Source organism: Triticum dicoccoides, chromosome 7B (genome assembly GCF_002162155.2).
Source record: "Triticum dicoccoides isolate Atlit2015 ecotype Zavitan chromosome 7B, WEW_v2.0, whole genome shotgun sequence".
Taxonomy (NCBI): domain Eukaryota; kingdom Viridiplantae; phylum Streptophyta; class Magnoliopsida; order Poales; family Poaceae; genus Triticum; species Triticum dicoccoides.
In genome coordinates, this window is record NC_041393.1 from 611,987,950 (window position 1) to 612,000,376 (window position 12,427).

A 12,427-nucleotide genomic window follows, 5' to 3' on the forward strand; every position below is an offset into this window, starting at 1 on the left:
TAATATTAATTTCCCCAATGAATTAACATCGGGATAATCTTTAGAAAGAAGCACGGGTATTTTGCATTTCTTGCTGCAACCTACAAACAAAGGAATGCTTTTTATTGTAAAAGTAGGTTGCTATATTAAATTGCAAAATGAAAATTCAGTAGTTGTTCAAAAAAATGAAAATTCAGTGAGTACAAATGAACCACATTTACATGTCATAGTACTTTATTATTTGACAAAAATTACAAAGTCTCGGAATCAACTTTTACATTGATAATTAAATTCAGGTACTCATGAGTTAATGATTTAATCGAACAATAAAAATCAAAGCTAGCACTGCTACTTTTGCCCACCTTGTTCAAGCTAAGCCAAATAATATCTTAACTTTGAAATGAAGTCTTAACTTTTTCTTAAAATACACGAGTGTGTGTATCATGCTATAAAGAAGGAGAAAGGGGAGAAGAGCCCCGTCCACCGAAAGTTTACATGTAGTTACAACACTACGCCACCACACGGCTCACAAAGGGCAAGAACCAAACACCTAACTATTCACCCTATTCCACCTAGCAAGCATAGACAGGAAGTTTGCGGTGTTATGCTTGAACATCCCTGCTAGCTTCTACATCCTTCCCTTGGTCTCAATTCAAGTAACAACGGCAAAGGCTGAGGGCGATGCTATCACGCCCAATATGCGACTCTATCCTAAAGGAACTCGAAGGTCCCACCAAGAATAGAAGTGCATATTGAAGACGCTTTTGCAAGGTGGATATCGTTACATCGATATCGTACCATTACATAATAGTTGGGGATACATACAAAAAACATACAATGCCATATGAATACAACAACATCCTACATAAGAGCAACATCCAACTACGGATGAAACAAAAACAAAAACTCAAACGACATCCTCCCTGCTAGCCCAGGCTGCCGACCAGGAACCTATCCCCTGAAGGAAGAAGAAGCAGAAGCAGAACCCCAAGACAAGCATACATCGCTCTCATCATGATCATCGCATTACCTGTACCTGCAACTATTGTTGTTGTAATCTGTGAGCCATGAGGACTCAGCAGTCCCATTACCATGGGTATCAAGACTAGCAAAGCTTAATGGGTATGGAATGGATAAGTGGTGATGTTGCAACAAGCGACTAAGCATATATGGTGGCTAACTTACGAATACAAGAATGAGATGAGAAGCTACACAAACGGTCACAAACTAGTAATGATCAAGAAGTGATCCTGAACTACTTACGTTCAAACATAACACCACTGTGTTCTATTCTCAACCCATTCGAAAAGAGCCTGTCATGGTTTCACACGCGGTTGGGTATTTTAATTCGAATCTGGTGTCAAGTTCTCTACAACTGGATATTAAAAACTCCCATCTGCCACATAACCGTGGGCATGGCTCTCGAAATTTTATAACCTGTAGGGGTTTCCCAACTTAGCCCATTATAAGCTCACGATCCGTGGAGACAATTCTCCATCGCGGGACATCCGATTAGACTCGGGATCCCAGTGCACAAGACATTTCGACAATGGTAAAACACAACCAGCAAGACCTCCCGGTGTGCCAACAAATCCCGATAGGAGCCGCGCGTATCTCGTTCTCAGGGCACAACAGATGGGCCAGATGTCGGGTTGGCTGAGACCCTGGTTGCGCAGGGGGCGTCGGACATCGCCCAGGTTGGACCAACACTCAAAGGAGCATCGCCCTGGGGGTTGAAACTAGGGGTCCGGAGAAAATCTCCTATTTAAGTTTTAGTTCTTATTAGGCAAATGGAAAACCAATGTTGGGCCTTGATGGAAGAGTTTTATTCAAAGTGAACTGTCAAGAGGGTTCCATACCCCTCACCGTGTTAGGGACACAAAATCAAGGAACATAACACCAGTATGACGGAAACTAGGGCGGCAAGAGTGGAACAAAACACCAGACATAAGGCCGAGCCTTCCACCCTTTACCAAGTATATAGATGCATTAAATAAAGTAAGAGATATTGTGATATCCCAAAAATATCCATGATATCCATGTTCCAACATGGAACAACTTGCAACTGCACCTGCAACTAGCAACGCTATAAGAGAGGCTGAGCAAAGCGGTAACATAGCCAAACAACGGTTTGCTAGGAAGGGTGAAAAATGTTAAAGACTGTCATGGTAATTTGGGAGGCTTGATAAACAAGTGGTAGGTGGCACGACATAGCGAGAGCATCGAGACAACTACCATAGCAATGATAGTAATGAGATCCAGTGTAACTTTCATCTTGCCTGAAATCCGGCTAGGAAGAAGAACGAGTCCATGAAGAAGACGAACGGACGAAGACAAACCAAGCGTAGTCGAACGTATCCTCACTGTCGCAACAAAACAGGAACTATCGAGAAGAAGCACAACCGGAAAGAAGCAAACAACATGGTAAACACACAACACATAAACATGACATGATGCACAACCAAGCATGATTCATGACAAAGGCTATATGATGCTACTCATGGCAAGGGATGATGCATACAAGAACATCACATGCAAGCAAGTTTAAATGAGGACGGAAATAACATATAACAATTCCGGTAAGTCCTCATATGCAAATTTTGAAATTGGTACAGATCTGAATAAACCTTATGTTCAAGTAGTTAAACAACAAGTTAATATGTACCATGATGATCTACACAAAATTCTAGTCAAGTTACGTATAAAGTTCATTTAATTCGGAGCTACAGCCTAGAAGATATGAACAAAACAAGTTAAACATGGCATTGATGCAAAATGCATTCAAACATCAAGCACACAACTCAAAACAAGGATGCAACAAGATAATATGAAACTAAATTCAATTCTAAGCAAGTTTCATATAGAGCATGATGAAAACGGAGCAACGGTGCAGCACATACACTCCAAACAAGATATAACAACAGTCTACCCAAAACAGCAATTAGGCTCTTTGCAATCATCAAAACAACATGCTACAAAAATCATATGAGCACAAACTTGACATCCACTTCATTTACAGATAACGTACTTCAAATATCATTAAAGTCCATGTTCATAGGCATCAATATTAGACTAATATGATCAATGCAAAATGCAACTTTATAACACAGGAGCATATACATGAGCCGAGTTAATATGATGGCATGCTGGAGGCATGAAACAAATATGTTACGGCAACTATACATGGCAACCAAGGGCATGCCATCAAATTAAACATAAGAAACAGCAAATAACATCAAAGAATCATATTCATATGGCTCATGGATTAGTGGGAACCGACAAGACAAGCTTGAATGTTGAAACAGTTTTAGCAAGTAAAAACAGCAGCATTAGCATAGCATGTTTGCAAGGTCAGAACAGAGGCATATGATATCCAAAATTAACAACCAGGGCATTTTAACAGATTACTCATAGGATACTTCAAAACATGTAATTGGAGCATCTGCAAAAGGGGCATGAATCAATCAATAACAAGCTCACAACAAGGCATCATGAAGTTAATAGAAAACTAGAACAACATATAGACATGTTCGTGGCAATGAAAACATATTCTAAAGGACATATATAAGGCATCAAAAGGCATGGAATGATGGATCATAATATGGACAACAAAACATATCAACTAAGAATCTCCATATTATGCATGGATTAATTGGTAGCATCAAGCAAAGGTAGCATCATGATATGACAGAAACAGGCTTGACAGAAAGTTAACAACAAGTAGCCCACTTCATAAGCTTGTTACACTGTTTACAAGGCATATAAAAATACATGGATTGAACCAATGTAATGATGGCATAATTATGCTCCTAAACATGCAGACATGATGCTCAAAAGAAAATCACACAAAAAGATATAAAAAAGACAAATAGGCAAGTTATAACAGTTTTCAGCAGTTAACAACAACATGCACTTTTGCAACAGAGATTAAGATATCAAGATGCACCCTAACATGAATTCAAAGCACACCAACGTGTAGACAATGAAGATCATAACATGTGCATATCAAGATCATCATTGGTTCAACACAGACAAAGTTACGACATTCACAAGACACCCAAATGATGTTAACATGCAGCAGTTTTCAGCAGTTTATAACACATAGCAGTTCTGCAACAAAGATTAAGGCATCAAGATGGACAGGAACATGAATGAAAATGCATCTAGCATGTAGAGCATCAGGAGATGAACATTTTGACATATCATGCACACAAAATGGAGTAGTATGTACAAAGATATGACCATGCAAACATGCACACATGATGTTAAAATCCTGGGGACCTACACGAAAATATACCCTCAGAGAAACGGGACGGAGAGGTTCCGCGGGACGAGCCAGTGTAGGGACGGGGCGGCGTGTTTGGTTTGCCGGCTTGGTGGATCTGATCCACCCGCGGTGGATCCGGGTAGGGGAGCTCCGGCGAGGCCCGAGAGGTCCGGCAAGGGCGTGGATCCGGTGGAGGGGAGCTTGTCCCGGCCAGATCTGACGATGGAGGGGCCGGGCGGTGACGAACCGGTGGCGACCCGTGGGGTTCTTCAACGGAGAGGAGCCACGGCGGCGGGGCAATGGGCACCGGCGGGGAGGCAAAGCGGCGCCAACGAGGAGGAGCGTAGGCGACGGTGCGGCGCTGGCGTGGGGGCGCGGACGGAGCCCCGAGGCGGCGGGACACGGCGAGGTGGCAGCGGTGGTGCGCGCTGGTGGCGAGGCTCGGCGGCGGGAGCGGCGGTGGCGCGGGGCGCGGCCCGGTCGACCTGAGGGCGGGCCGCAGATGGGTCGAGCGGGCCCATGGGCGGAGGTGGGAGGAGCTGGGCGACGGGGAGCCAGGTGGCGGGCGCGGGTTGGCTGCGACTGGCGGCGGGGCTGATGTGGCAGGCCGCGATTGGCTGGAGTGAGGTGACTGGTGGACATGTCCGGCACGGGTGGACATGTCCGGCGGCGCGAGGAGGGGGAGGCTAGGGTTTTGTCCGCGAAAATGGAGGGGAGGGCCTTTATATAGGTGGAGGGAGCTAGGAGAGTTCAAATGAGGTGCGGTTTTTGCCCACACGATCGTGATCCAATGACGGAGAGCATGGAGGGAAGTTTGATGGGCTAGTGGGCTATGTGGAGGGGTGCTGGGCTGCAAAGGGAAAGGCATCTGACGGTTAATGCGGTTAACGGTTGGGGCATTAAATGACCTCCAAATGGAACGAAATTTGACACGAGGCCTGCCGGCGATGTACCAAGACCACTCGTCAACTCTCGGCCCATTCCGAGAATGTTTTTCTGCCGCTCACAAAACAAGATCTGGGAGGTGCGACAGGAGCGTGAGAGTGTGGTTGGGCTCAGAACGGATAACAAAGAGAATCGGGAGAACCCAGACGGATGCAAGTTTTGAAAAACATGCGGATGAAATGCAGATGATGACATGGCAAGTGCAACACTCAAGAGAATGACATGGCAACAACGACGAATAACTGTAAGACATCTGGCGCATCGGTCTCAGGGCGTTACAGATGCCCTCTTGAAGACAACCTTGTTTCCACAATTGTGACCGTGTCCATTCTCTAAGTATCTGTGGTGCGTTGCACCATTCGACTAGGATAGCATCCTGGGAAGGAGCCAACTCAGGTTTGCCCAAGGCCAAGAGCACGGCAAACCATACTATTTTGGCAAGCACACAAGTCAGAAGAATGCGATTGATCGTCTCCTTGCCCTGGTCACAGAAAGGAAAAGACATATGATGAGGGAGGCCTCACCGGGCAAACCGATATGAAGTCCAACACCTATCCCGAGTAGCCATCCAAATGAAAAAACAGCACTGTAATGGAGCTTTCGATTTCCAAGCCAAATCAGCATATGGCGCCCCCTCGAGGCCCTAGAACATCGCCGCATACGCCAAGCTTGTGGAGTAGGCGCCATTATCTTCCCATGACCATCTAATAGTGTAACGCACAACCGCCACGAGATGAAACACTATAGTGGCGGACCAGAGGGCCAGGTACTTTCGTAAGATGGGATCCTCCATGTCTGGGCCAACATCCAAGGATGAGGACCCCCCTTCGAGTGCATGAGATACATTCCTTGCCTTCCTAAACCTCCATGGAATTATCTGAAAATAGGTTTGGCGCCAGATCCTGCACCTTGAGGCCATTAATTGATCTGTCCTCACAGAATAGTGTGTGAGGGCAATTCCCAATGATGACCCACAAGTATAGGGGATCAATCGTAGTCCTTTTGATAAGTAAGAGTGTCGAACCCAACGTGGAGCAGAAGAAAATGACAAGTAGTTTTCAGCAAGGTATTCTCCGCAAGCACTGAAATTATAAGTAACGATTAGTTTGATATCAAGATAATTGTAACGAGCAAGTAACGATAACGGTAATAAAAGTGCAGCAAGGTAGCCCAATCCTTTTGAGGCAAAGGAGAGGCCAAAACGGTCTCTTATAATAAGCAATTAAAGTGTTCCTGAGGGTGCACGAGAATTTCATCTAGTCACTTTCATCATGTTGATTCGATTCGTGTTCACTACTTTGATTATTTGATATGTTGGTGGACCGGTGCTTAGGTGTCCTTCTTACTTGAACAAATCTCCTACTTATGATTAACCCCCTCACAAGCATCTACAACTACGATAGAAGTATTAAGATAAAATCTAACCATAACATTACAATTTTGGATCCAAATCAGCTCCTTATGAAGTAGCGCATAATCTAGGGTTTAAGCTTCTGTGACTCTCGCAACCCATCATCTAATAACTACTGCATAATGCATTCCCTAATAAGGTGAAGTGCCATGTAGTCGACGTTCACATGACAACACTAAGGGAATCACAATATACATGCATATCATCAAAATATCGAACACATATCAAGTTCACGTGATTACTTGTAACAAGATTTCTCCCGTGACCTCAAGAACAAAAGTAACTACTCACAAATGATAATCATGCTCAAGGTTAGAGGGGCATTAAATAGCAAGATATAATCTTACACCAAATAAACCATATAGTAATCAACTACAAGATGTAATCAACACTATTAGTCACCCACAAGCACCAATCTAAGGTTCCGGTACAAAGATTGAACACAGGAGATGAACTAGGGTTTGAGAGGAGATGGTTTTGTTGAAGATGTTGATGGAGATTGCCCTCCCCAAGATGGGAGAGTGGTTGGTGATGATGATGACGATGATTTCCCCCTCCGGGAGGGAAGTTTCCCCGGAGGAATCGCTCCGCCGGATGGCAAGAGTGCTCCTGCCCAAGTTCCGCCTCGATACGGCGGCGCTTCGTCCCGGAAGTCCTCTCCTGATTTTTTTCTAGGTCAAAATGACTTGTATACCAGAAGATGGACACCAGATGTGGGCCGAAGAGGGCACAACCCACCAGGGCGCGCCTGGGCTCCCTGGCGTGTCCAGGTGGTTGTGCCCACCTGGTGGGCCCCCTCTGGTAGTTATTTGCTCCAATAGTTCTTAAATATCCATAAAACTCTCCGTGAAGTTTCAACTTATTTGGAGTTGTGCAGAATAGGTAGCTCTAACGTGCTTTTCCAGGTCCAGAATTTCAGCTGCCGGTATTCTCCCTCTTTGTGTAAACCTTGCATATTATAAGAGAATACACATTAGAATTACTCTCAAAAGCATTATTATGCATACAAACATTATAAATAACTGTAGCAAAACATGATGCAAAATGGAGGTATCAACTCCCCCAAGCTTAGACCTCGCTTGTCCTCAAGCGAAAAATTGCACTAGTAGAAAAGGGGGCAATGGTCCAGGCCAGGTCAGCCCATTAGTCCCGGTTCAATCCAGAACCGGGACCCATGGGGCATTAGACCTGGTTCGTGAGCCCCGGGGGCCGGCCGGGCCACATGGGCCATTTGTCCCGGTTCGTCTGTACCTTCTGGTCCCGATTGGTGGGACGAACCGGGACCAATGGGCCTCGCTCCTGGCCCACCACCATTGGTCCCGGTTGGTGGCTTGAACCGGGAGCAAAGGCTTCCCTTTAGTCCCGGTTCGTGCCACGAACCGGGACCAATTAATTGCCTATATATACCCCTCGCCCACGAGCAGAGCACTCCCACTTCTCTGTTTTTCTGGCCGGCGAGGAGAGAGCTTTGTGGTGCTCTAGCTCACCTTCTATGCACACGAGGTGTTCAATGGAATGCCCGAGCCACACTACTTAAGCTTTCTCCTCTCCAAGCTCGACCTCCAAGCTCCATTTTCCTCAATATTTGTCTAGGTTTAGCGGTCCGTCATGTCCCGTCCCCGTCTTCACCGCCGTCGATTGCCCGTGCCGATCTCGTCGCCGGCACCACCGTGGTGAGCCTCTTGTTCTTATCTTCTTTCTGAAAGGAAAAAAAATTCTTACTTGTATGTTTATATAGATACTTGTATAATTTTCTTACTTTTATTATTGCATCTTATATAGTGTGATGGTTTTGGTATCCGCCCCCGTCGGCCCTCGTCCTGTCTATGATTCGGATGTGGTATATATTATCTTTTCATAACTATTGTTTCATTTATTGTTTATGACAATTATGCCGACCAACGTGACATAGGTTTTATTTATCTAGGAGGTTATTGAACCAGAAATTCCAACCGACCCTATTGTCGAGAGGTTAAATTTAGTTGAAGAAGAAAACAATTTCTTGAAGGAAAGAATAAGAAAAATTGAGGACGAGAAGATGATATTGGAGTTGCATGTTGCGGATGTCGTCGATGATCACAAGATCAAGATGGATGCAATGCACTTGAAGATTAGAAACATTAGAAAATATGCCATTCATACCGAGGCTTGGTATCATTATGCAGTTGGATCAGTTGTTACATTGGTTGCGATTATGATCGCATTTGTTTTCGCATTGAAATGTTTTACATAGTTTCAATGTATGGTTTAATTAATTTAGATGCTTTGCAGAGCTTTATGTTGTTAGATGAGAACTATGTATGTACTTTGGTTTTAATGTGATGATGAACTTCTATTAATTTGGTCACTTAATTATCTATTCATGATGTTTTGTAATGATTTTTGACACACTTAATTATATATAATGCTCGCAGATGAACTGGCAATGGATGTACGGTTCAAGACACACCTCCGAGTACATTAAGGGCGTGCATGATTTTCTCGAAGTGGCTGAGGCAAACAAGCAGAATGGTTTTATGTGTTGTCCATGCCCTATATGTGGGAATACGAAGTCTTACTATGACAAGAAAATCCTTCACACCCACCTGCTTTACAAGGGTTTCACGCCACACTATAATGTTTGGACGAGGCATGGAGAAATAGGGGTTATGATGGAAGACGGTGAAGAAGAAGAGTACGATGACAACTATGTGCCCCCTGAATACGGTGATGCTACTGAAGATTAAGAGGAACCAGACGATGTGCACGATGATGCTGCAACGAGCGAAGCTGCTGAAGATCAAGAGGAACCAGACGATGTGCCTGATGATGACGATCTCCGCCGGGTCATTGTCGATGCAAGGACACAATGCGAAAGTTAAAAGGAGAAGCTGAAGTTCGATCGCATGTTGGAGGACCACAAGAAAGGGTTGTACCCCAATTGCGAAGATGGCAACACAAAGCTCGGTACCGTACTAGAATTGTTGCAGTGGAAGGCAGAGAATGCTGTGCCTGACAAAGGATTTGAGAAGCTACTGAAAATATTGAAGAAGAAGGTTCCAAAGGATAACAAATTTCCCGACAGTACATACATAGCAAAGAAGGTCGTACGCCCTCTAGGATTGGAGGTGCAGAAGATACATGCATGCCCTAATGACTGCATCCTCTACCGCGGTGCGTACAAGGATCTGAATGCATGCCCGATATGCGGTGCATTACGGTATAAGATCAGACGAGATGACCCTGGTGATGTTGACGGCGAGCCCCCCAGGAAGAGGGTTCCTGCGAAGGTGATGTGGTATGCTCCTATAATACCACGGTTGAAACGTCTGTTCAGAAACAGAGAGCATGCCAAGTTGATGCGATGACACAGTGAGGACCGTAAGAAAGAGGGAAGTTGAGAGCACCCGCTGACGGGTCGCAGTGGAGAAAAATCGAGAGAAAGTACTAGGATGAGTTTGCAAGTGACTCAAGGAACGTATGGTTTGCTTTAAGCGCGGATGGCATTAATCCTTTTGGGGAGCAGAGAAACAATCACAGCACCTGGCCCGTGACTGTATGTATGTATAACCTTCCTCCTTGGATGTGCATGAAGCGGAAGTTCATTATGATGCCAGTTCTCATCCAAGGCCCTAAGCAACCCGACAACGATATTGATGTGTACCTAAGGCCATTACTTGAAGAACTTTTACAGCTGTGGAATGGAAACGGTGTACGTACGTGGGATGAGCACAAACAGGAGGAATTTGACCTAAAGGCGTTGCTGTTCGTGACCATCAACGATTGGCCCACTCTCAGTAACCTTTCAGGACAGACAAACAAGGGATACCACGGATACACGCACTGTTTACTTGACACCGATAGTATATACCTGGGAAGCTGCAGGAAGAATGTGTACCTGGGCCATCGTCGATTTCTTCCAACCAACCATCAATGTCGAAAGAAAGGCAAGCATTTCAAAGGCGAGGCAGATCACCGGAAGAAGCCCGCCATGCGTACCGGTGATCACGTACTTTCTATGGTCAATGATTTACACGTAATCTTTGGAAAGGGTCCCAGCGCACTCGCTGTTCCGAATGACGCTGAGGGACACACACCCATGTGGAAGAAGAAATCTATATTTTGGGACCCACCCTACTAGAAAGACCTAGAGGTCCGCTCTTCAATTGATGTGATGCACGTGACGAAGAACCTTTGCGTGAACCTGCTAGGTTTCTTGGGCGTGTATGGAAAGACAAAAGATACAGCTGAGGCACAGGAGGACATGCAACGTTTGCACAAACAAGACGGCATGCCTCCAAAGCAGTATGAAGGTCCTGCCAGCTATGCTCTTACCAAAGAAGAGATGGAAATCTTCTTTGAATGCCTGGTTAGTATGAAGGTCCCGACTGGCTTCTCGTCGAATATAAAGGGAATAATAAATATGGCAGAGAAAAAGTTTCAGAACCTAAAGTCTCATGACTGCCACTGATTATGACGCAACTGCTTCCGGTTGCATTGAGGGGGCTTCTACCAGAAAACGTCCGATTAGCCATTGTGAAGCTATGTGCATTCCTCAATTCAATCTCTCAGAAGGTGATCGATCCAGAAATCATACGAAGGCTAAGGAGTGATGTGGTGCAATGTCTTGTCAGTTTCGAGTTGGTGTTCCCACCATCCTTCTTCAATATCATGACGCACGTCCTAATTCATCTAGTTGACGAGATTGTCATTCTGGGCCCCGTATTTCTACACAATATGTATCCCTTTGAGAGGTTCATGGGAGTCCTAAAGAAATATGTCCGTAACCGCGCTACGCTAGAATGAAGCATCTCCATGGGCCATCAAACAGAGGATGTCATCGGGTTTTGTGTTGACTTCATTCCTGGCCTTAAGAAGATAGGTCTCCCTAAATCGCGGTATGAGGGGAGACTGACTGGAAAAGCCACGCTTGGAAGGGACTCAATAATATGCAGGGACGGATATTCTTGGTCTCAAGCACACTACACAGTTCTACAGAACTCTACCTTGGTGACCCCATATGTCGATGAACACAAGAATAGTCTGTGCTCCAAACACCCGGAGCAGTGCGACGACTGGATTACATGTGAACACATCAGGACTTTCAGCAGTTGGTTGGAAACACATCTCAGAGATGACAACACTGTTTGTGATGAGCTGTACTTGTTGTCCAGGGGACCATCTTCGACTGTTACGATTTGGAAAGGATACGAGATGAATGGGAATACATTTTACACGATTGACCAAGATCAAAAGAGCACCAACCAAAACAGCGGTGTCCTCTTTGATGCAACAACCGAGAGGGGAAAGGACACATATCATGGTTACATAGTGGACATATGGGAACTTGACTACGGACATGATTTTAAGGTCCCTTTGTTTAAGTGCAAATGGGTCAATCTGTCAGGAGGCGGGGTACAGGTAGACCCATAGTACGGAATGACAACAGTGGATCTGAAAAAGCTTGGGTACACTGACGAACTGTTCGTCCTAGCCAATAATGTGGCACAGGTTATCTATGTGAAGGACATGTCTACCAGACCGAGAAAAAGAAAAGATAAGGAAGCGAATACATCATACGATGAGCCAAAGCGCCACATAGTTCTTTCAGGAAAAAGGGACATCGTGGGAGTGGAGGGCAAGACAGACATGTGTGAGGATTATGAAAAGTTTCATGAAATTCCTCCCTTCAAAGTCAAGGCTGACCCCAGCATCCTGATAAACGATGAAGATTATCCATGGTTACAGCGCAGTAAGCAAATGACACAAGCGAAGAAAAAGTGAAGACTTTCTCCCGCAACTATTATGATGATACCATGCCAACTTTGTAACAAACGAGTATGATA

General features: G+C 45.0%; 1 protein-coding gene across 1 annotated transcript in view; it reads right to left on the reverse strand.

The window, feature by feature from the left end:
* The window catches only part of LOC119339222 (putative HTLV-1-related endogenous sequence), a 7,472-nt gene extending 2,705 nt beyond the window's left edge, over positions 1 to 4,767 (reverse strand). The window contains exon 1 of the mRNA XM_037611355.1: positions 4,580 to 4,767. Within this exon, the coding sequence (XP_037467252.1) occupies positions 4,580 to 4,767 (188 nt within the window). The remainder of the gene's footprint in view (positions 1 to 4,579) is intronic.
* Positions 4,768 to 12,427: the final 7,660 nt, after the last annotated feature.